At 34.5% G+C, this 25,851-nt stretch overlaps 2 protein-coding genes across 3 annotated transcripts; both read left to right on the forward strand.

The window, feature by feature from the left end:
* The first annotated feature begins 361 nt into the window (after window positions 1-361).
* On the forward strand, window positions 362-6,735 carry aipl1 (aryl hydrocarbon receptor interacting protein-like 1). Of its 2 annotated transcripts, XM_073817771.1 has the most exons (6): window positions 363-527; window positions 903-1,082; window positions 3,240-3,428; window positions 3,796-3,972; window positions 4,305-4,446; window positions 5,922-6,735. In XM_073817771.1, exons 1-6 carry the CDS (start codon window positions 432-434, stop codon window positions 6,551-6,553), a joined length of 1,416 nt encoding a protein of 471 aa, XP_073673872.1. In that variant the 5' UTR covers window positions 363-431; the 3' UTR covers window positions 6,554-6,735. The 2 variants fall into 2 exon arrangements, with proteins under 2 accessions (XP_073673873.1, XP_073673872.1); XM_073817772.1 differs by lacking the exon at window positions 3,796-3,972 and having other exon boundaries at window positions 362-527.
* Window positions 6,736-7,683: 948 nt separating this feature from the next.
* trarg1a (trafficking regulator of GLUT4 (SLC2A4) 1a) lies at window positions 7,684-25,174 on the forward strand. The gene is made up of 3 exons (XM_073817980.1): window positions 7,684-8,602; window positions 20,197-20,323; window positions 22,669-25,174. Exons 1-3 carry the CDS (start codon window positions 8,219-8,221, stop codon window positions 22,674-22,676), a joined length of 519 nt encoding a protein of 172 aa, XP_073674081.1. The 5' UTR covers window positions 7,684-8,218; the 3' UTR covers window positions 22,677-25,174.
* The last annotated feature ends 677 nt before the right edge of the window (window positions 25,175-25,851 follow it).

Consider the following 25,851-nt stretch of genomic DNA (forward strand, 5'->3'; position numbering starts at 1 on the left):
ACCATAATTGCATGTAATTTAGTGTCTAATCCAGGACAGTCTTACAAAACTGCATAATGCAGATGGGTTGTTCCAAACTTTTGTCTCGGCAGGGGCTCGGCACCGGCACTGCTGCAACACGCTCGTTGCGATCCAGCTGTCGGCCACATGTGTGTGATGGGGTCACAGAGTCCATACCCGGCTCTACATCACATCCTTTCTTTCAGTCTTCCTTGAACAGAAGAACCTTGGCCTCATCCAGAAGGTTCTAGGCTCTTCTGGTTACAAGCACAATGTGAAAATGCTGAGGAAAGCCCTTCTGTGGATGAGAAGGTGGGGCTGTGGGCCTAATCCTGTTATATCAGCCTTCTTAATCCAGATCCAGTCAGTCTTCACACCTCTTCCAGTCACAAATACAAACACACTTCCAATAAAAATACATCACAGACATTATGGAGTACAGCATGATGCTGGGTGTTGAAGGGGTCAAGAAAACCATCTTGCATGGAGGAACCGGTGTGAAGCCTAAATTTGTCGCAGGAACTAAGGTACGGCTTCACAGTCATATTTTATACATATGGCAAGAGCGTCATTGCATTTGTAACAGTAGAAAATGTTCCAGGACGTGAGTCATTTCTTTGTTTTTTTCTAACTGAATCTAAGGATTACGTCTTTTTTCATTACACACATAATAGGTTGTATTTATGGGATTATATAATTGATTTCAGAATAGACAAAGCAGTTTTCTTGTCTCTTTAATGTCATTGTAAATTGATCACGTCACTTGTAAGGAGTGCATGGATTCAAACAAGCAAACCTGTAAGGTCTTACAGCAATTTTCAGTACTACTGTAGTAGTACTTTTTAACTCAAAATAACAAAATGTGGGGCTTAAACATTCTGTCTCTTCCTTGTTCTCTACAGGTGACATTCCATTTTCGCACTCAGCTCTGCAATGATGAGCGTACAGTAATAGATGACAGTAAGAAGGCAGGTATGCCCATGGAAATGGTGATCGGGAACTTGTTTAAACTGGACGTCTGGGAGACTCTGCTCATGTCCATGCACATAGGGGAGGTGGCCGAGTTTTGGTGTGACGTTATTGTAAGTGTAATGTGATGTAATGATTTTCCATTCAGTTCCTCCTATTCTCCCTGGTCGGTATTACAAAATACAGAGGTGGAATTAATAATTGTAATTAAATCGAATTGTTCAGACTCATCGGACATCGAATTTGATCTGAAGTAAATGGAATCTATCGATTCGAAATTTAGAAAGAATAAATAAACAATCATAATTATTATTTTAAGTTATGTTACTTCTATTATTTGTAATTAAAAACTACAGTTACAATTCAATTCCTTAAATTTCATTCTATTTTAATACTACTTCCTCAAATGTATTTTTACACCCTCTTGGCTCCCTCAAATTCAGTTAAATTGCAATTTAAAAGCCATTCTCTTATATGAATTTAAGTAATTAATAAATGTATTATTATATGAATGTACACTACTAGTCAACATTTTTTGAACAGTGAGATTTTTTTTATGTTTTTAAAAGAAGTTTATTCTGCTCACCAAGCCTGCATTTATTTGTCCCAAAGTACGACAAAAGCAGTGAAATTGTGACATATTTTTACTATTTAAAATAACTCTTTTCTATTTGAATATATTTTAAGATGTAATTTATTCCTGTGATCAAAGCTATATTTTCAGCATCATTACTCCAGTCTCCAGTGTCAGAAGATCCTTCAGAAATCATTCTAATATGCTGATTTGCTGTTCAGGAAACATTTACAATTATTATTATTATCAATATTTAAAACAGCTGAGTAAAAAATTTTCAGGATTCTTTGATGAATAGAAAGATCCAAAGATTTATCTGAAATAATATACAAAAGATTTCTATTTCAGATAAATGCCGTTCTTCTGAACTTTCTATTCACAGAAGAAACCTGGAAAATCCACTCACACTGCTGTTTTCAACAAAATAATAATAATGTTTTTTTTTTTGAGCAGCAAATCAGAATATTTGAATGATTTCTGAAGGATCATGTGTCTGGAGTAATAATGCTAAAAAAAAAAAAATCACAGAAATAAATTACTTAAAATATATTCAAATAGAAAACAGGTATTTTAAATAATAAAAATATTTCAAAATTGTACTGTTTTTTGCTGTACTTTGGAACAAAGGCTTGGTGAGAAGAAGAGACTTACATTAAAACAAAAAAACTTAAAAACATTAAAAAAAACCTTGAAAATCTTACTGTTCAAAAACTTCTGAATGGTAGTGTACCTTTTCGTGAAATTTTTATGCTTCTGAAACATTTTGAAGTCTCTTATGCTCACCAGAGCTGCAAAGTAAAACTAGTAATATTGTGAAATATTATTACTTTTTAAGATAACTGTTTTTTGTAATTTGTTTTCAAAATATAATTTATTCCTGTAATGGCACAGCTGAATTTCCAGCAAGATTCGTTCTAAAATGCTCAGGAAGAATTCTTATTATTATCATTGTTAAAATCAGTTATGCAGCTTAATATTTTTGTGTAAACTGTGATACATTTTTCAGAATTCTTTAATGAATTTAAAGTTTAAAATTGAATTTGAAAAGAATTGGAACTGTGCAAAAGTTTTTTACAGCCATGGTTGAACAAATTAATGCATTATTTCCAAATAAAATAATGTATTTCCAAAAAATCTTCTTGACCCCAAAACTTTGTACAATCTATGAAATAATTTTTTGCACTTCAAGTTTGAATAAAGGTCAAATTGTAAACTAATATCATAAACTGATAACCTTTTACACAGTAAATGCTTTCAGATACGACCCGGTGACTGACATTTCAGTCCTTTATGGTTTACTATAAGCACAAAGCAGTGAAATACCACAGTGAGTTCCAGACTGAAGCATGTCATACGTTATCCTGCTGGAAAGCTTAAATCCTTACAAAATAGGATTAATCTGAGTCTGTTCCACATGGTTTAATCATCATTTACAGCTGTCATCCCAGCTCCAGCACCTGAGATACATTACTGTGGCTCTAACAGTCTCTAGCATTACGGGAATGCACATCAGCCACAAAAACACACTTTTAAGCTTTAAAATAGTGCCATGGCTTTAAATAATATTAGTTGGAATTGGAAATATGTGCAGTGACTCCAATAAATGTAACTTTAATGCTCAAAAATGACTTATTTTCGAGATTAGAAGATTTACTAAGTATTAGTGTTTTATGTTTTTTCCTCTGTGGCCGAGCAGCACACCGGATTGTATCCAATAGTGGCAAAAAGTCTGCGGCGTATCGCAGTGGGGAAAGATCCAGTGGACTGGCACATTCACACCTGCGGCATGGCTAACATGTTTGCCTACCACAGCCTGGGCTATGATGATCTAGATGAGCTTCAGAAAGAACCACAGCCTCTTTACTTCGTAATGGAACTTCTGAAGGTTCGGACTTTCAAGCACAATATTTGCATTCATTTGTAAATGAGCAGATATTTGCGTACATACTTTCATATTTAATATGGATTTTACTTGTACTTTTGCTTTACATGAAGAACGGGTCTCACAAACTGCTTTAGCTTGCTAAGAAGGCTTGATATTTATTATCACTGCAAGGTTTAGTCTAAAGACCTTCGTCAGGAAATTTAGAAAGATCTACTGAAGGCAAACTAGATCTGTGCCAGACTGCTGACTATGGTGGCTTAAATCACAAGAGCAGTGCACAAAATGACCACTAGGTAGAGCTAGGGGATCATTTTCAAACCTGTTTAAGCTGCGATATTAACTGGAAATTAATCAATAATGAATTCAGGTTCAGCAGCCCAGTGAATATGACAGAGAGTCCTGGGCTCTGAATGATGAAGAGAGGCTAAAAGCGGTACCTGTGCTCCATGGTCAAGGGAACAAGCTCTTCAAACAGGGCCGATATGAGGACGCCACCCTGAAATATAAGGAAGCCATTATGTGTATCAAGAATGTGCAGACGAAAGTAAGAATACACCTCTGTAACAGTTTTTATACATTCAGTCAGGGGCGCCGCTCGCAATTTTGGGCCCTATGACAAAATATGAGGTTGGGCCCCCCCTACCACACCAAAGCAGATCTCTGTGGGCCCCTAAAGGGCGTGGGCCCTTAGAATTGTCCTAACTTCCCCCCCCCCCTTAGCGGCGCCCCTGCATTCAGTAGCTTAGAAATGACTGTATTCTAAGAAAAAATTGTGTTAGTTGTTTTGATCATGATAGGATAGAATAATAATACAACTAATGTAACAGTAATGAGAATGGCATGTCTCATTGAATTGAAATTTGTCTGTTTCTTCAGGAAAAAGCATGGGAAGCTCCCTGGCTGAGACTGGAGAAGATGGCCAACACGCTCACTTTAAACTACTGCCAGTGTCTGCTGCACATGGAGGAGTACTATGAGGCCATCGAACACACAACTGACATTATCAACCAGCACCCTGGTAAGTAACAGAAATTCAATTCCTAGTCCCACCAATAACAGACGCAGATGAAGTTGTTTTCTTTTTTTTTTAGGGCTGTCACTAACCATTATTTTGGTAATCGAATAATTGGTCGAGATTAATCGAGTAATCTGATCTTGATTTTGAGGTATTAAAAATAGACCTAAACTAACAATAGCCTATAAAATGACTTAAAATGCATATATAATAGCAATGAGGCAATAATAATTGATTCAAATAAAGTATCAAAAGCAAGTAATCATATGGTTTTATTGAACAAAACTGTTAAAATACATAATGTGTATATATTATAAACAAAAGAGCCAGATTACACATTACATGAAATGCCTACGGGCGGCAACAGCCTAACTATTGCTATTAAACTTGACTGTATGATCAGAAATGCTACAGCCACATCAAAACGTGTAAACTCAGGTCGAGGGTTTAAACTTTTATTTTGAAATCACAATGAATGGTTAGTATACTGATAAAGATGTTGATGTATTCTCTTGTGTTTGCATAGGTTTATAAACGATTTACCTTACAAATCTGATGAAATGGCCAACATTGCATTCCCAGATGAAAGTTATAATATGCCGAGATGGAGTTTGAGATGCTCCACATGTGTAGATGATAGCAGTTTGTGTGGAGCAGCATTTACTATGAATGGAGCCCAGGGTTGCGGGTTTACACAACAAAATCCACCCAACTGCTACTCAAAATTTGAGGGGGGTCAAAAACACATTTGGCGAGTAAAATACATGTTTTTTGATGGGGTTCTCTTGGTAAAATTTGCATTCCAGGGGATGAATATCACGGTTTTGGGGTCGCTTTAACCCAAGTACATTAAAAACCACCGCAGCAACAGTGTTAAAGGGTTACTCCATCCCAAAATGAAAAGTTTGTCAAAATACTTTTTGCACACAAAGAAACTGCCATTTTGGAAAAATATCCACTGAACGCAAACTGCATATGCTGTTCTGTGTCAGCCGCAAATCAAAACTTAAAGAACGTAGAAGATGTATCGGTGTGGTGCAGCTGTGGTGCGCAGTTTGCGTCCAGCTGATATTCTTGCAGACGAGATAAATTGTTGTAAATAACAGAATTGGACCTTTAATATATCATGCAGTCTTGGAAAACTTTCTGATAATGCGTTTCATAGATTCTCATCAGTAAAATGCACCACTTCCGGTATTTTGTTGGTTACTTGACACTGACATCGAGTACTCAAATTGAATCCAGGAATCACGACAGCCTAGTTTTGTCTGTCTTTTGTTTGCCACTTGTTTTCATCAGTTTAACATGTTGAATCTGTGTTTGTTGGGTCTTGGAATGTCTGGAAAGAAGTGACGTACTGAAATCAGTTGACTATCGCTATTGGTCTGCATCTGTTGATGTTATACAAATTTGCCTTATAACAAGATAATGTGTTTCTGATATCAAATGCACTAGTTAAAGGCATTCTTTGTTTACAGGGGCAATGAAAGCCTTTTATCTGCGTGGAAAAGCGCACATGGAGGTGTGGAATGAAGCCGAGGCCAGAGATGATTTCACGAGAGTCTTGGATCTGGACCCGGGCATGAAAAAGACCATCAAGAAAGAGCTTGCAGTTCTCAAAATGAGAATGGAGTTAAAAAATGAGGAGGACAGACTGAAGTACAAGGGCATGTTTGCAAAATTGGCGAGAGAGCAAGAGTCTCTAGAGCTGGAGAATCCAGATCAAGAGATTTCAGAACAAACAACACAAAGTCCAGAGGAAGCACCGCTAGAGCAAACAGGTGAAGAACAAACAAAATCTTCAGAACAAGAAGTTGTTTCACAAGAAGAAACATCAACTGCACTTTCAAGTTATGATCATGAGATACCAGAACAGCCAACTACTCCAGATGTGACTCCAGAACAAACTACCACAGAAGAAGCTACTCCAGAACAATTAGACACAGTACAAATATTTCTGGAGCAATCAACTTCTGAAGAAACTTCACCAGAACATACCTCTCCAGAGCCAACCTGTTCAGAACAAGCAGACCAGGATCCAATATCTACAGAAGGAATGTCTCCAGCTCAAATGACACGAGAAAACTCAACACAAGTCGACGAGTCTTAATCATAACATTTTCAAGAGAGGTGCAACAATGATAATGTGGGATAAAGTTGAAGCATTTTACTTTTGTAATGCTTTGCCTGTTGCTTTTCATCATGTATTCTATGTTAGAGTGTAAGATTTAACTTTACCATAGTGATTGTAGTTTTGCCAAATCATCCAATAAAATAGTACTCAATCAGTTATTACGTTGTGGTGGATAATTGAAAAATGAATAATTAATTCATCAGTAGCATCATCAAAACATCATAAACCTTTTCACAGTCATTATGCACTGACATAGCAAGTCCTATAATGAATTCAAATATTAAAACTAAAATTGATAGTTTATAAAATTTACCATGTTCATCATGTTTGAGCAACATATTTTGAGTGTGGTAACACTTTACAGTAAGGTTCATTAGTTAACTATATTAGTTAACATGAACTACAAATGAACTGCAATGTACTGTTCATTGCTAATTGATGAAATACATTAACTGGATTTCTTGAGTTTTTACTGTAAGCCTACAGTACTATAAGTTTTTACAAAATCATGATTCCAGTTTGGGAAACCCTGTACTATACAAGTTGCCAGCACTGAGATGAATAATGCCCTGAGGTTTATAAATCAACTTACAATGAAATCTGTTAAGGAACAGACTATAGATCAATGTCATTACACCATGAAATAGTTTTAAGGGGATTCCCTTGTGTTTGATCCAGTTTTCCTGTCTTGTCATTGAGCGGGGACAACCAAGAACATTACAAAAATGACGCATTAGTCATAATCAAATAAGGAACAACACAGATAATTCAAATACCATCCATTAGTTTAATTAATAAGAGATCACTGAGATTCCAGGTTGATAAAAGAAACAATAATTGGTTTCCAAATATCCTACTTTTATTTAGAAAAATATATATGCTACTTTCTCTCTCTCTGTATCCTCCCACTTCTATCTTTGACTAATTGTCTAGTAACCAAATAATAAGAAAATAGCACAAGCAATGCTTGTTTAATTGTTTAAAAGGCTCACTAAAACACAGAGGTATTGCAGCATCCCCAGGGGAAGAACATTGGGAGTATTGCAATAGAAAGTCCTGCAGAACCAGCGCACCTCCATCATTAATGCAGAGGAGGTGAGAGAGGAACATCACTGCACTTACTGCTGCACTTACTACTTTAACCTGCTGTTCTCCTGCTGCAATATCACAAAGACACCAGCTTTTTCAATTTTACACGTGAAAACTGTTTTTTCTACGTCTTTTGAGACGCTTGGCTAATGCTGCTGTGGAAATGCTGAAGTCCAGATGAGTCGCGTCTCTGTGGTTTAGTTGAGTGTGTGGGCAGAGGAGATTGTCTTCCGATCTGGATTGAACTGAGCGGAACTGAATCCATTAAAACCGATCACACAGAGAGGATGATCATATCGACATGGGAGGATAAAGTCACAACGCCTCTTTGACTTGTTTTAATTAGTTTTAAAAAATTGCGAGAAAAAAAATCTGGACATTCTTATTCGACGTAGAAACTCATATTAACCATATGAATACAATCAAACGCGTTATTCTAAATTGGAAAAATCGTGAATAATGGGAAATTAGCGTCGTCTGGCAACTTTGACAATACTTCATACCCGCCAAAAGGATTTTTTCTGTCAGAAACATTAACTTTGGATTTCCACAATGGCAATAAACACAGATAAGGAGTTTGCGAAATCAAATCTGGGGGAAAGCGGCGGAACGCAACCAGCCGAGACCGAGAAACTCCTCGTAACCACCGAGCCCACCGGGGTAAAGACCTCCAGCTCATTCACGGTCAGTGTCGGGGGCGACAAGGGTCTCGATGGGGATCAGAACGGCCACAGTCTGCCGCTGAGATCCGGATCAGCGGGGCAGCTCGGGTCGGCTCCTCTCTCCCCGTCCAGAGTGAGCCTGAGCCGCACTTCGTCGACCGGTAATGCCGTTCAAGAGCAACAGAAACCCAATGACTACCTCATGCTGGTCATTTGTTCCTGCTTTTGTCCCGTGTGGCCACTAAGCATCGTTGCACTGGTCTATTCAATTATGGTGAGTATCAGTATGTTATAATTGAAATAATTCAAGTCTAAATGTTGTTTCGTAATTCAGACCAAAAGTCCCACATTGTAAATATTGCTGTATGACATAAAATTGTGCTAAAATACTTGGACAAACAACACAAACCTGTTTCTTGTCAGTAAACATTGTCTATCCGTTGTGTGGCAAGCCGTTGTACAAATAAAACTTGTGTTACTAGTACTAACTTCAGTTTAAATTACTATTAAATTTATTAGTGACAAGTAATTACATTCTTATTCCAACTGCATTTAATAAATGTGACCCTGGACCACAAAACCAGTCATAAGTGTTTTTTGAAAATGAGATTTATACTTAATCTGAAAGCTGAATAAATTTTTTTTTTTTTCGAGGACAATATTTGGCCAAGATAAAACTATTAAAAAAACCTGGATTCTGAGGGTGCAAAAGTAAAATAAAAATCGAAATATTAAGAAAATTGCCTTTAAAGTTGCCCAAATTAATTTCTTAGCTATGCATATTACTAAGAAAAAATTAAGTTTTGATATATTTACAGTAGGAAATTGACAAAGTATCTTAATGTAACATGATCTTTACTTAATATCCTAATGATTTATGGCATAGAAGAGAAATCGATAATTTTGACCCATACAACGTATTGTTGGCTGTTGCTACAAATATACTTATGATTGGTTTTGTGGCCCAGGGCCAACTTATTCAATACAAACTAGTTTAGTAACTTCAAATAGTTACTAATTTTTACCCAATTTTCTTTGTATAAACTGACAACAGTAATTAAAATCTGTATTATGATTTTTACGTTGAACTATTAAATCTTGTCATTACATATGGTAAAAAACAATCACTAGTGAGCTACATGTTTCTAAATACAATCCAGGTCTTATAAAATAAATAAGTACTAGTAAAACTGAAAAAGATACTAATATCTCTTGGATTACTTAAAGCATTAAAAAAAGCAATGCCTTCTTCTCCAGTGGAACAGTTACTTGTTACTATTGGGATACTGACTAGCAAAGGAAATATGTAATAAATAAGTACAGTAAAAGTGAAATCGATAATAGTCACTAGTCATCATACTATTATGCTATATATGATACTAGTCACTAATAGCTGGATTACGTAGCGTAATTAAAAATTATGTAAAAAAACAGATACAAGTTACAGATACAGTGTTAATAGTAGTTTAGTTTGAAATTGATACTAGTGAGCATAATTGCTAAAATGACTTGCCATACTCTTGCAAATCATATGCAAAAGCACAGGAGCTGCATTGAGGGAGCAGAGCACAGATCCACTGACAGGCGTGATTTACAGCCCTGCATATGCTCGCAGTAAACGGACCTGACTGCGTGCCGGGGAGCATCGCCAGAAAATTGGTGCAGACTACCTCCATCGCACATCAAGCACCGACACAGCACAAACTCTAGGGACTGTGGAGAAAAAAAAAACAGTCAATTAGGAAGCCTAAATATGGTGCAAAGTGTGAAAATGAAAGCAAGTCTAATTTTGACGTTTATTTAAACAAGCTTTAGGTTCAGTTGAGACTACCAATTCACACGTTTCCAAAGATTAGATACAAATATATTTTTTAATGCTGGAAAATATGTTAGATAACATCTTTATTTTCCTCCCTGTAACTTCAGAGTGTGAGAGTGCACATATGTAGGGTGTGGTACCATTTATCTGTATTTAATGAAGATGCACAAGAGATGGCGTTCATGTCGTCTACAAAGAAACTATTTAGCACGATCCTGGATTTTATAGATGTAGGATGGCTTTTTTCCCCCCCGTCCCTCTGGAAAAGATACCCTTGTTAGCAGATAACAGTATGCCCTGTTTTTATATTCAAAGATGAGTGCTTTTGTGTTCACTTTTTCATCCTGAAAGAACAGAATCAGCAGCGTATAACCTCAGCAGGATACAAATGAGACTTTCCAGTGGAGTCACAGGAGAGCAGCTTTGAAACGCATCATTTTAGTAAATTTAATAAGACACAGTCAAACTCAGCCTTAAGTGAATTTTGAACTATTGTGTGTTCGGTGCTCATTACAACTTTCTAAGTGTTTCAGTGGGACATGCACTATTGGAAAAACACAAATTAGAGAGCATTAAATTCTCATCAGTGGAAAGGCGCCATACAAATGTGCTCCAGTTTCTTGTAAAGATCAAAATCCTGTATAGATTTACAGTACAGAAGGATCCCTGCTGTGCCCCTATCAAAAGCCATCCTGGTGGGATCTCACTCGATGGCCTTCGCAAAGCCTTTGTGTTAAGACAGATTGGATATTTAGAGTCCTCATAGACACTCCTCATAAACCTGGACACATTGAAAGCGACCAATATTCTACTGCAAACACCTGTACGACTGACCATACTCATGCAAATATTGTCTTCCAGCCTTGTCTTTCCACACAAATACAAATAACCTTCTGATCCATGCCAACAGGGTGACAGCTGAAACCAGAGCTGCCTGACAATTCAACAGAGGCCAAGACAGGTCAATTTAGCCTCCTAACCTGCTATAAAGACCCCTCTGCATCATTTTGGGTCATAGGTGTTAAAGGGATAGTTCACCCAAAAAATGAAAATTCTGTCATTAACTACTCACTTTTTATGTCATTCCAAACCCAAGAGCTTTGTTCATCTTCGAAACACAAATTAAGATATTAAGATTAAATCAGAGAGCTTTCTGACTGAAAGATAGTGAGGACATCAGTAAAATAATCCATGTGACTTCTGTGGTTCAACCTAAATTTAATGAAGCTACGAGAATACTTTTTGTGCACAAAGTAAACAGAAATAACGACTTTATTCAACAATTTCTACATTTCTGTGTAAGTCTTTGAAGATTCACAGGGTCAGAAAGCTCAGAAGATAAAAAAAAAAAAAACATCTTATTTTGTGTCCTAAAAATGGATAACGGGTATAACCCCTTTGCTCCAAAAAAAAAAAAAAAAAAAATGAAATTAAAAACTGAACTAAAATAAAATAATCCAAAAGATTCGAATTTGGATCGAAATTTATGTAGGTAAGACTTAAACTAGAACTGCATTTGAACTAAATCTAAAAACTATTTAAAGATGTAACACTATTGCTGTAAAAAAATTACTTTTTATTTTAAATTTTATGTAAAACAGCTACAAAACAACAATATATTTATGATATAGTTATATATATAATATTTATGACATAGTATTTTACATTATTGCTACACTGTAAAAAATAAATCCATGTTATAACAGAAAAAGTACATGGGACCTTGTTCATTAATTTTACTCAAATTTAACTCAAAACTCAAATTTATTAATTTCTGTTAACTCAAAAACACAACCAAGTGCAGTGTAAATATTGGTAACACCTGTAAAAAATACATTTAGATTTATAATAGATGTATACGTACACAATATTTGGTCGAGATAGAACTAGATAGAATCTAAATATTGAAAAAAAGTTGTCCAAATGAAGTTACTAGCAATGAATATTACTAATTAAAAATTAAGTTTTGATACATTTACGGGTGAAAAATTTACAAAATATATCTTCATGGAACATGATCTTTACCTAATATCCTAATGATTTTTGGAAAAATTATTTTGACCCATACAATGTATTGTTGGCTTTTTCTACAGGGTCACAAATATAGAAATTCCTGTACATTGTCCTCTATTTTTACAGATTTTTTTGACTGAAGATTTCTGAGACACATCTGAATTTGAAATCACACCCTACATTATTATTGATGTGACTTTGAAAATATTCAATATTCCAAAGTCATTATTTGTGTCTTTCTGAATAAACAGTTTCAATATTCCTCAAGACAAAAACAAAATCATGAAACCAAAGGGTATTACAACACAAAATAAGGACACAAAGATGAAAAAAAAGAAAAAAAGAGAATATAGACTAAATGAGACTTAAGGGCCATCCCAAATTGCGTACTTATTCCATTACTTATCTACAGTGCTTTCTAATATCAATAGTGTGATAAAAAATTTAAAAAATGTACTTTGAAGGTATAGTTCACCGAAAAATTTAAATTCTGTTATTAATTCTGTTATTCTGGTTTTTATTTTCGGGTGAACGTTCCATTTAAAATACCCTGATAATGTACTTCTACACCAAAAAAACAAAATGTAGAATGTAGGACAGTTCATGCACTCAACTGGCGCAGCTTTAATTGCATAGTAAGGGGGTGGGACTATCAGAATTCAATGTTGAATGACAAAATAACCTCATTCATACACAACATGGTTGAGTACATAGTGCATAAGTAAATAGTAAATGCATAGTGTATACTGCATCATTTGGGATGCAACTTTAGTGGCCTCCTCTGGTCACAACAGAAATGCTGTGACCTGAGACCTAGAGAGCAACTGTAACTGACAACATACTAGCAAGGTTTTGTACTTTAGGTATGCATCAGGAACTCTGAAATCAATGAGCTTACAGAGGCAGTACAGTAGCGAATAAGATGTTGTGGTAAGCTGAAGCTCATGGAAGCTGAAAGGAGTCGTTTGGCTTTGCATTGGGAGGTGGGGTGGATTTTATTGGCCAATCTCAGTGCGATGGGAGGACCAGTAAAGCAGTTACTGCATACGCTGCATCTTCTGCTGGTGAAATATGGTAAGCAGAGTTGCTGAATGGCATTGTTTCTGTGTCCGTTACACTATAACAGGAATTTGAGACTCTGATGGGCTGCCATTTTCTGCTTTACCAGCTTTACAAAAAGCTCATATAGAATAGCTATGGAAAATATTGATGCATTAAGCAGCTTGTTGCTTGTCTGCTCAAACAAGCCCCATACTGTAATATGGTGTCATCATGTTCTCACAATGCTGAGTGAAACATTACATAAAAGCAAACAGCCAGTGAGATCGGGTTTCCAGTGCACCTGCTCATGCACAGACAACAAAAGCTTGCTTCCCACAGGCTAATAGAGAAGCTGGAGACAAATAAATGTAAATAAACGAAATAAATGTGTAAAAACAAAATGAATACTGAAAAAATACTGTGTAATGAGATAATCGAAAATATTAACAGTATGGCGGAGATCAGTAAGTGCATAGTTTTGTTCATGTTAATTCAGATAAACAATAAAATAGAAGATATATCCAAATAGATACATTTATCCAAATAAATGTTCTTTATTTGCATTTACATAAATGTTTTTAAGAACTGTTTGGAATAAGTTTCTTTGGGGAACCAAAAACGGTTCTTTTACAGCGAAAACCTTTTTAGAACCTTAATTTATTAAACTGTACATTATAGATCAGTATTTTGTAGAAATAATAAAAAATAAAACACTAAAAACTAAAACCAATTGTTATAAATTTAATTTTAAAATGTGATTAATAATTTATTATCACGGTTATATTCTTTATAATATTTACCCAAAAATGAAGATATTTTAAAGATATTTTTATTTGTAGAGGAAGACTCTAATTGAGCGACTGAGGTGTTCTGTTGTTGGATGTCATAATGAACATAGCAGTAGTCATTTACTTCCGACATCTGAGCCGCTTAAGAGGCAGAGGACAACATTACTTTCGGTTTTAAAAGGAAAGTGCCGATCCCGATCTACATATGCACTACATATGTTCGTGTGAATCATTCGTGATGAAGCTTCACCCACAGAAGAAATGAGTATAAGGGTTTTTATGCATCTTTGCAAATGGCCTTTCTTAATAATGTGCTTGTTGGCAAGTTTCGCCGATAAACGTGGCTAAATGTTGCTAAAGCAAACATTACAGCTCGTAATCCCTCAGCAGAGAGGGGCGGGGCGAGCAGAGCTCATTTGCATTTAAAGGGCCCATGCGAAAAAATGAGTTGATGTTTTGCAGAGATGATTTTGACAAGGTAATGAGAATTTTTAACCAAATTATATTAGAGACTTTTCATTAAGACCCTAAAGAATAATATGAACTTGTGGAAAATGGGCATCCGATGACCCCTTTAACAGAAATAACAAATTCAAACAGGTTTGAAACAACTTGAGGTTTAGTAAACGATGACAGAATTTTCATTTTGTGGTAAAGTATTAATTTAAGTGAGCTTTAGTTATTGCAAAAGCTAATCTAAATGTAAAAATAGGGTAAAGAGCCTGGACAATTAATATACAATGCTGACTGCTATACATTCAATATATGTATTTGAAAAAAAAAAAGATTGCCACACGTTGACTAATGGCCCAAAGAAAGTGGCTATTATAAATAACTGCAAAACATTATATATGCTTTATTTCACAAAAATATATTGCTCTGGAATGTGTTTTTTTACTATGTCAATGTAATCAAATTAAAACAAAACAAAGAAACAAATAATACAGCACTAGTTCTGTGTACAAAAACATATTTTGGACTTAAAACAAAAAGTGTATTCGCTGTGCTCCATTGTTCAGTTTTTCTACAGTCATTCCTCCCCAGGCACTGGCATGGCTGTTTATAATTAATGGCTCAGGCTTGTGAGGGAAAGCTAAGAGCGCCTGTTCCCTCCCAGGCTGCAGCAGGAGATGTCGAGAGGGGGGAGGGGAACATTTCTGTGTTTATGTGACATACATTGAAAGGGAGAAAGTGAGGAGAAAAGGGGGTCATCGAATCAGCCCAGAAGAATTGGCCAAGACTTCAGTTCAAATGAAATATATTACAGGCCAAAGCTCTTGGGGAATCAGTGTTATCCATTTGCCGTGTCACGGGACACACCCCTCCTCTACTCGGAAAAGCCGCACACAGCCCATTACAATCCACTGGCGTTTCTGAGCATTCTCCAAACCGCAGTCAGGCAAAATGCACCTCGAAAACACAAAGAGCCAAAAGCCATTTGCACCGCTGCATCACGACACATACTGCACTGTCATCATGCTAAATGAAAAGCAGGTGTGATTGAAACACAAGAAGGGCAGATGGCATTTTACTACACGGTATTTTCAAAAGACTCTTACTGATTGAAAGCGCTGAAACGGCTTTTCGCAGTGATTAGACTTGGGAATCAATAACGTTGTGCTGCTCCAGCCACATATTATACCCCTGCTAGAATGTCAGAGCCAGTCTGCAGTATTTGAACTGAGAGACGGTGGGCAGGTTAGTAGAGAGAGAAAGGTACAGGTCAAGTGCTACATGAGGTGATCTACATTTGACAAAATGCTATTCAAGTATATTCCACAATACAGGGATCTTGTTGTTGTTTGAGGGCTTTTAGTTGCAATAATCCTGCAGTTGTCTTGAGTGGTAAATCTGGACATCAATATTGAGGCATATGGTTGAGAACTCATTCAGACTGTCACTGATGCTCAAGGAGGAAAATTAATCTTGAGGCAATGATTATTGTTTGTGTATACACTACCTTTCAAAAGTTTGGAGGTTTTTTTTTAATTATTCAGGAAGGATGTGTTAAATTGATCCAAAATGACAGTAATGACAGTAAAAACATTACATTGATAATAATGGGTTATGTTTTTTGAGCATTAAATCAGCATATTACAATGATTTTTAAAGGATCATGTGACACTGAAGACTGACGGCTGCTGAAAATTCTGATTTGCTTCACAGGAAAAATGTATAAACATTTTAAAATAGAACATTTTAAAATTGTAATAATATTTCATAATATTCCTGTTTTATTTATTTATTTATTTTTGTAGAGCATAAAAGATGTTTGTTTAAAAAAAAAAAAATCACAATCCCAAACTATTAAGTGGTACTCTACACTACTAGTCAAAGGTTTTTGAACAGTATGATTTTTTGTTTTTAAAATAATTCTGAAAATATTTGCAGTATTTTTATTTTTTTTAAATAACTGTTTTCTATTTGAATATATTTTTAAAAATAAATCCAGTCACATGATCCTTCAGAAATCATTCTAATATTCTGATTTGTTGCTCAAAAAACATTATTATGCTGAAATCAGCTGAGAAGATTTTTTCATGTTTCTTTGAAGAATAGAAAGTTCAGAAGAACAGCATTGATCTGAAATAGAAAATATTTTTTAACATTATAAATGTCTTTATCATCACTTTTGATCAATTGAAAGCATTCTTGCTAAATAAAAGTATTAATTTCTATAATTTCTTTCCCCAAAAAAAGTATACTGACTCAGAGCTTTTGAATGGTATAGCGTATAATGTATAATGTTACAAAAGCTTTTTATTTCAAATAAATGCTGATCTTTGGATCTTTGTATTCATCAAAGAATCCTGAAAAAATGGAAATCAGCATATTAGAATGATATCTGAAGGATCATGTGACACTGAAGACTGGAGTAATGATGCTGATAATTCAGCTTTGAATCACAGGAATAAATTACATTTTGAAATACATTCAAATAGAAAACAGTTATTTTAAATACTAAAAATATTTCAAAATTGTACTGTTTTTGCTGTACTTTGTATCAGAAATGCAGGTTTGGTGAGCAGAATAGACGTCTTTAAAAAACATTAAAAAATTAAAAAACTTTTGACTGGTAGTGTACATATTTTATTTACATTTGTTGTGTCAAATGACAAAATGCTATTTTCCCCAATATTTCTCAATGTGTTGTCAAAAGGACACACATTCAAGTTTTGTAATGGGTATGAGCCGAACTAAATACTGTGGCTCCAACGGCAACAGGTAAACTGCAGTGTAACATTGTGGAAGCAGAGCCTCCCTGTGGGTGAGGGAAGATTGTGTGCATGTGATGGGGGAAGCTCCTCAGTTTCTCCAACAAAACCAGTTTGATAGAGCTGTAATCCTATCTGCTATTGTCCTACCAAATGCTCTAAGTGAACACTGAAGAAATGATTAAGAGTATAATGGTTCCACAGTCTGTCTTTCAGACTTTGGTGTACATTCATCATGGATGAATGTGAACGGGCTTCCGACTGTGATTAGTAATGTTCATTTAGCATAGTGTAGCTTTTCTGTGCCACATTGTGTTTTGGATTTTCTCACTGCTAGTATTTTCTGTATTTTTTTCTCCCCAAAACTATCTACATAAAGTGCTATGACAGAAAGCTTAGAGTCTCTTACATTTTTCTTTTCTCAACTTGACACAGATACATCATAAAGGGATAGTGCAACCAAAAAGGAAAATTCTGTCATATTTACTCACCCTCTCGTTGATTCCAGCAATTCTTTCTACTGTGGAACATAAAAGGAGATATAGTAATTTGAAGTATGTTGGGAAACAGACAACACTGGGGACTTCTGACTTCTGAAGAAAAAAAAATATGTTCCACAGAAGTCAGTCAGCATGAGTGTGAGTAAATAATAACAGAATTGTTCATTTTAGAGTAAACTGTTAGTTTTACTTTTGGTCATACCATATGTGACCCTGGACCACAAAACCAGTCATAAGGGACAGTTTGTTTGTTTTTTCATTGAGATTTATACATTATCTGCAATCTGAATAAATAAGCTTTCCATTGATGTATTTGTTAGGACAGGACAATATTTGTCTGAGATAAAACTGTTTACAAATCTGGAATCTGAGGGTGCAAAAAAATGCAAAATATTGAGAAAATCACCTTTAAAGTTGTCCAAAAGAAGTTCTTAGCAATGCATATTACTATATATATTTATGGGAGGAAACTATCTTCATTGAACATGATCTTTACCTAATATTCTAATAATTTTTGCATAAAAGAAAAATCTAAATTGTTCACCCATACAATGTATTGTTGGCTATTGCAACAAATATACCTGTGCTACTTATGACTATCACTATGTGATTATTATGAATGTAGCACATTATTATGAGAGCTGTCAAGTCTGAAGGTGCTGAACTAAGGCCAAATCACAAAACTAGTGTGAAAATACTGACATAAATGTGTGAAAACTGTTACAGGGTCACATCTTATCATAGTTAAAAATAGATTATATCATACATCAGCTACAGTTAGTTAGTTATACTCAGATTTAACTTGCTGCTTGACAGGTTTATTACCTGTTTATTACCTACTACAGGTGTATTACCTGACAGTAATAAAAAAAAGTTAGCTCACATTTTAGAGAAAGTCTAGAAATCAAAGTTAGAATTTTCCGAAATAATCTAATTTACAGTTAAAAATCTGTATTATGTCTGATCTATCTTGACTGTCTGAAATTAATTTGAATTTTTTTTAAATAAAAATTCACTGAAAGAATATAATATATATATTTTATTTCAGCTAGACAAGAAGGCAACACATAATAATTTTCATTTGTTATGAATGCTAAAAAAACTCTATACATATAAAAAAAATAATTAAAAATGACAAAACACTTTACTAATTATTTTAAAAGAAAATATAAAAATATAAAAAATAAAATTTAAAAAACTAAAAAAATTTGATAAATACTAATTAAAACTATAGCAGTATCTTAAAGGTCACAATGGATGCAGAATTCACATAAAAATGTGTCTTAGCAGTGTGTGGACAAAACCACCCTACAATGATATAAATCTTTTCATTCCGTTTTTTTAATTACCAAAAAATCTAAACAGTCTCAATTATCAAGCCGTTTTGATTTTCTCCGTAGTATGACATCATACTGCTCAGGCCCCGCCCACGACCACTGATGGACTGTCACGTACTAGCCTATTCCTGCCCTCAGCCAGTTGTAAACTGTCTGCCATTTTCTCTGCATTTGAGCAGCTGTAACGCCAACAATGTCTCATAAGTAATGCAAGTGTTTTGTAGTTGGATGTAAAAGTAAACATAAGAGCCTTTATTTTTATAGTAGTTTCCAGCAAATACACAAACAAATGGAAGAAAGGGGGGAGGGGTTAAGCAGTAGTTCATTATCATTTAAACAGACATGCACCGAAATGGTTCGATGTGAACAGAACTGTTTTTGACAAGGTAAAAATGTGTTGTTTTTCATGGCCATTGAGAATTTTTAACCAAAGACGTTTCATGAAGACCATAAAGAGTCATACCAACTTGGAAAATGGGCATCCAATGTCCCTTTATTAAAGAATATAATGTGTGTCCCTACTTCTTTGATAAACTGGGGGGAGCTTAAGTTGCACAAGTTATAAGACCTATACCTATTTAGATAGCAGTGCTTTTGGGAATTGTGCCGTACAGATTAAGTACAACTCACTTGCTACTTAAGCTCTACTTAGTGCTTTGAGAAGCTGATCAAAGTCCATTCAGAACCTTGGACAGCGGCATCACTCCCAAGACTCTGGACTTTCTTTAATGATAATGTGGGATTACGTCACATCGCGAGACGAAAAACCACGCCGACAAGATGGAGAATGGAATTAGCATTTGCATGTGGGGAGATTGGTTGGCCACTGTGTCAGAGGCTTTTTCCTGCACAATCTATTGCTCGGTATTGATTACTTTAATGCAGTCTACTGGAGAGGCTCTCCCTAGGGTACACTGAGCATCTAATGGGTGGCTGTGGCATAGGGCTGCACTAATAAGGAAACACGCTTATCAGCCCACCTCATCCTGTTTCCAAATACTTTGAACAATTCACACAGTCACCTTTGACCTTTTCTTCCTAGCATACTGAGTTTCAACCAAAGGCTTAAATGGAAAAAGAGCACACAGCCTAACAGACCCTATTGCACAGTGTTTTGTAGTTATGTGACATTCTTTCTTTTTGGTCTTGTTACAGTCCAGAAACAGTCTACAGCAAGGGGACATGGATGGGGCAAGACGCCTGGGACGCTTAGCTCGCCTGCTCAGCTGTGTGGCCATCATCGTGGGCCTCCTGAGCATCATAATCTATGTGGTGGTTGCATGTATGCCTCATTTTAAACATTTATTACATCATGTAGCATAAAACTATTTTAAACCACATCTAATATTAAACAATATAGATGTGAAACGCTTTATTATTTTGAGTCGGATGGAGTCACAATGAGTAGTTTGTTGAAAAATGCAATTATAAGCAGAGCACTTGTATTTTGACTGTTACAGTGTTATTTTGATCAATTCAAGTCTTAGCTTTCAAATTATGCCAACTTTTCGCATGAAATTTAAATAATAAATGGCGTTTTGATGCTCTTTAATGTGGTGTAATGTAATATTCTTATTTGGTGCTCAAAACATTTCTTATTATTAATGTTAAAAGTAGTTCTGTTTCATTTTTCTTAAAAACCGTGATCCTTTTTTTGATGAATGGGAAGTTTAAAAGAATAGCATTTATTAGATTTTTTTTTTTTTCCAATTGAATGCATCCTATAGCTGAAAAAAATTAATTCCTTTTAAAAATCTTACCAAAGAAGTTGGGAAAATAAATATTTAAAACGGAGTTGTCCCTTTTTTTGAAAATCTATTTAATGCATCATATTTCTATAAAAAATAAACAAATAAAATAATTTTAAAAAATCTTACTGACTAAAATTTTAAATGTAAATACTTTTGTACTTAAGTAAAAATGTAATTATCTCTTTTGTCAAATCAATTTAATGCACCCTAGCTGTAAAAGAAATCATTAGTTTCTTAAAAAAACTTACTTAAAAGTTTAAAAATGTAAATACTTTTGTACTTATTAAATAAAAAAGTAATTATCTCTCTTTTTAAAATTAATTTAATGCCATCCTATCTGTAATACAAATAATAATAATAATTTCTTAAAAACAAACCTTACTGACCAAAAAGTTTGAAAATGTAAATACTATGTACTTAATAATAAAAAAGTAATGACCTCTTTTTAAAGTCAATTTAACGCATCCTACTTGAAAAAATTTATTAATTTCGTAAAAATCTTGAAAATGTAAATACTTTTGTATTTATCAAGTAAAAATTTAATTATCCCTCTTCTTTAAATAAATATAAAGCATCCTAGCTGATGAAAAGAAAAATCAATAATTTCCTAAAAAAAAAAATCTGACTGATCAAAGTTTGGAAATGTAAACACTTTTGAACTTATTAAGGAGAAGCATAATCATCTCTCTCTTTAAAAACGCATCTTAGCTGAAAAAAAAAAAAAAAAAAAAATCATGAATTTCTCAAAAAAAAAACCAACAACATTAATTTCTTTAAAAAATCCTAATGACCAAGAAGTTTGGAAAAACAAATTGTACTTAAGTAAAAACGTAATGATCTTTTTTTATTTATTTATTTTTTAAATGTAATACATCCTTGCTGAAAAAGTTTGGAAATGTAAACACACTTGTACTTAAGGAGAAAGGTAATCATTAATTTTTTTTATTTATTGCATCCTAGCTGTTAAAAAAAAAATCTTTAAAAAAATGTACTGACCAAAAGAGTGTGGAAATGTAAACACTTTTGTACTTAAGGAAAATCATTTAAATGCATCCTAGCTGTAATAATAATAATAATAATAATAATAATAATAATAATAATAATAATAATAATAATAATTAATTTCTTTAAAAAAATCTTACTGACCAAAGTTTGGAAATGTAAACACTTTTGAATGTATTAAGGAGAAGCATAATCATCTCTCTCTCAAAAAAAAAAAAAAAAATTGAAGGCATCTTAGCTGAAAAATAATTAATTTCTCCAAAAAAAAAAAAAAAAAAAACCCATTAATTTCTTTAAAAAATCCTAATGACCAAGAAGTTTGGAAAAAACAAATTGTACTTGAGTAAAAACATAACGATCTATTTATTTATCTATTTTTTTTTTTTTTACATTTAATACATCCTTGCTAAAAACGTTTGGAAATGTAAACACACTTGTACTTAAGGAGATAAGAAATTATCCTTTTTATTTATTGCATCCTAGATGTTAAAAACAAACAAACAAAAAATAATTCTTTAAAAAAGATTAATGACCAAAAAGTTTGAAAATATAAACACTTTTGTACTTAAGGAGAAACATGATTATCTTGTTTTTTCAAAACTAAAAAAAATAAAAAAAATAATGCATCCTAGCTGTAAAACAAAATAATTGCATTCTCCAAAAAATACTTACTGACTGAATATTTTTGTACTTAATAAAAAAAGAACATAATTATTCAAACATAATTAAGTCACAGCAATTCATCAAAACTCAAATTTAGTTTCTAGGCCAAAATGATGGAGCGGTTCACATGCCATAGTTTGATAAGTTGCATATATTTCCATACTCTATATTGTTATGATTCATATGCCCTTTTTTTCTCTTCTGTCCTCAGTAACTTGATAAGCGGCAAATCCAGGACGAGAAACCCTACAGCGCTACTGCAAACAAAGTAAAATCCTCACCCATGATGTAATTAAAATAAGATCTCCCTCTTAACAATAATGTCACATAAGATAAAAAGAAACGAGGACTGTAGCAACTAAATAAGATCTGATTAAATAGCAAAAATGCATGCGGTAGGTTAGCATGCTCAGTGGATAAAAAAACCCCATATGTTAAAAAGAACACTGACGGCTTGCATTATGTAAATGAGAAACCTTGCTGTTTCGACAAGAACTTGCCTGAGGATGACACAGAGGACAAGACTTTTTTTTTTTTTTTTTTCAAAGATGGCTACGCCCAGCAAGCTGCATTTTAACCTTATATTACTCCTGGTTGATCTTGCATTTGAAAATTATGCACAGAAATATTTGCAACATAACTACTGATGTATGTTTTTTAAAAAGATTTATACATGGAGTGTAAGTGACGGGAATGAACTAGGGATGACGAGGCCGTTAGAGTCTTAACAGAAATGGTCATTGGGGTTGGAGATTTCCTTTTTGCTTATTTATTTTGTATGTTTTGATTATTAAAAATGACCAAAATGACCACACGCATGCCTGATCCTGTATGTGAATAACTGTCAGCATTTTTCATTACTGTCTTTTTTATCTGTAAGAGTAGAGGGTATTTAAAGATGGGAATGTACATCAGTGTATCAAATGCTATATTCTCTTAACGGCACAACATTCACGAAGAGCTCTCTCTTTAGTCATGAGGTTCCACTACATGTCTCTTACTAGCATAGAGATTCTCTCAGAGAGGTAAGACTGTAATGTTACGCATGCCAGTCCTCTCTTTCCTGATAAAAAAAACTGCTGGAGCATGGACATTCGTCTAGAGGCATGCAACGGCCAGCACCATTCTGTGCCAAGAACTTTATATCAGTATGCTAAACAAATCACAGGACTATTCTTCTTTACCCTCGGGGTTCTTTCCAGGACAGAATGCCAGATTCCCTGTCACAAATCTCCCTACTTATCCCTTATTAATATGAGATATATATCAACATATTTATAGAAATATTTAGGCATGCTGTGGGTGGACAAAAAAACTTTTTTTTGTTGGTTTTATCTTCACCTAGATGAGCTTGTGTGTAAGGGACTTTGCTTTGACACGTCTCACAGTGTTTATTGCATCTCTGTGATTGCTAATTCACCGACCTGCTAATATTAATACGTGAATATTACACATTAAAGCTGCATTACGTAACTTTTTTTGATTGAAAATTATGCAAACTCAATTATTGAGTAAGTAACGTTACATAACCAGTCAGTGTTCAAAACTATCTCATTAACGTTACCTTAGTCCGATTCACAACGGTAAGCTTGTAGTAACGATTAATAATTTGACTGGTTTGGGTTGTTTGTCTTTGCCTCTTTAACGTTACCTCAAGTCTGTACACATAAAGGAGTCCCGGCTAGTAGGCTACATCGCAAAAGCTTGGATAATTAAACTTGTCATTTTTAAACGAGTTTTTTGTAGTTAAAAGAACACTTTCTTTCGATGACATTCAAATGTTATGACAATTAGAGATTAAACTGAAATCTATATATAAGCTAATACACACTAAATACACAGTCACGTACCTGTAATGATAATTTTAACACAGAACAAAGCATAAAAATAATTATTTGCACGGTTTGGCGTGATCTGAGGTAACTTTGCGATCGTTAAATGTAAAAATCATTGGTGTCGCGATTTATTGTCAAACTTCCTTTGGTCAGAACAAACTGTCAGTTGTTACTTGTTTAAATGCCATTTTCAGGTGAAACGTCTTATTTAAACATACTTTTAAGACATAGCATCTTTTTTTCTGACAGCCCACACGTACGTCTTAAAAGATTAGATTCATCCGCGCTGAGGAGCCGGCCGACGCACGACCCTCGTAAAGAAAATAATTCCGCATGTAAGCGCCGGGTTTAAACAGAGATGGCGACAAAGAGGCAAAAGTTACGTTATGCAGCTTTAAATATGAGATTGAAAATCAAAGGTACAGACACGTAACAGCACTTCTCCAGCTAGTTAGTTAGACCGAGTGACGGTTAACAAGGGAATGTTTCACAGCTCAGTCTATTGATCTGCTTCATTCATACTGAATTAAGTATTTTACTGCCCTGTCATAGATTTCAAAGCACTTTATCACTTACTTTTCATCCATATTCTCATGTTGTCTGCTTTTGTATTCTAAAAGTGTGACTTTCATGTATAATCTCCTAAAACTAGACTGTTAGTACCTACACACCTGTAATAACACACTGTTTTGTTTACTATAAGCAATTATGTTAGTGTTGTTCATAAAACCCATTATGCCAATATGAATGAGATGCAAAAATGCTGCTATGTGTCTTAAAACTGTGATTTATGATGTACAACTTTGGATTCTTTGTTCACTTGTATATCTGTTTTTCTATGTTAGGTTACTGTGTACCTTTGCAAGTGTGAAATAAACATTAACATGCATGGTCCACAACTTGCTTGCAGTTATTGATCGAGTACAGCTACAGCACAGTGGCGGAGAAACATTAGTGAGGAAGTTATTGCGTTAGCAAAAAGCGAAATGTTAAAACCATACAAAGAAAGAAACACAACAAGAAAACAGCTTTCAAAGCCTCCCTGCCCAAAGCACATACAGTATACACAAGCTTCATTTTTCATGCTCCTGACTATTGCTGTTGTAAATAATGCATGGCTAAGGAAATGGCACAAGATCTACTGGCTGATTTTGCACTTCCCTGGTTCTCTGATCTCTAAGTATGGCCTTCTGCCCAGCCTCACTCCAGCACTCAGCACTAACAGCCTTCTCTCACTCACAGTGACACAAAGTGTTTAAGTACTCGCAAATCTAGCCACCAGCTTAAATGAGACTGAAGGGCCATTATTAGTCATCTAGCATCACAATCGGAAATGGTTTTCTTTGCAAGGAGAAGAAACTAATGACAAGAACAGAGCTTTTTGTCAGCTGAACCCTCAACAGAACCTGTGAGATGTTAAAAGAATTTAAATCTTTCAAAATATATTGAATTGTAGAACATCTTTGAATGTCTATTTTAAAATCAATTGTTTAAATATAAATTGTCGTGTAATTCTGCATTAGCTTTTCTATAACTATCTCACAAAGGTGGCTTATATT

The sequence above is a fragment of the Garra rufa genome, chromosome 14 (assembly GCF_049309525.1).
Source record: "Garra rufa chromosome 14, GarRuf1.0, whole genome shotgun sequence".
In the NCBI taxonomy this organism is placed as follows: Eukaryota; Metazoa; Chordata; class Actinopteri; order Cypriniformes; family Cyprinidae; genus Garra; species Garra rufa.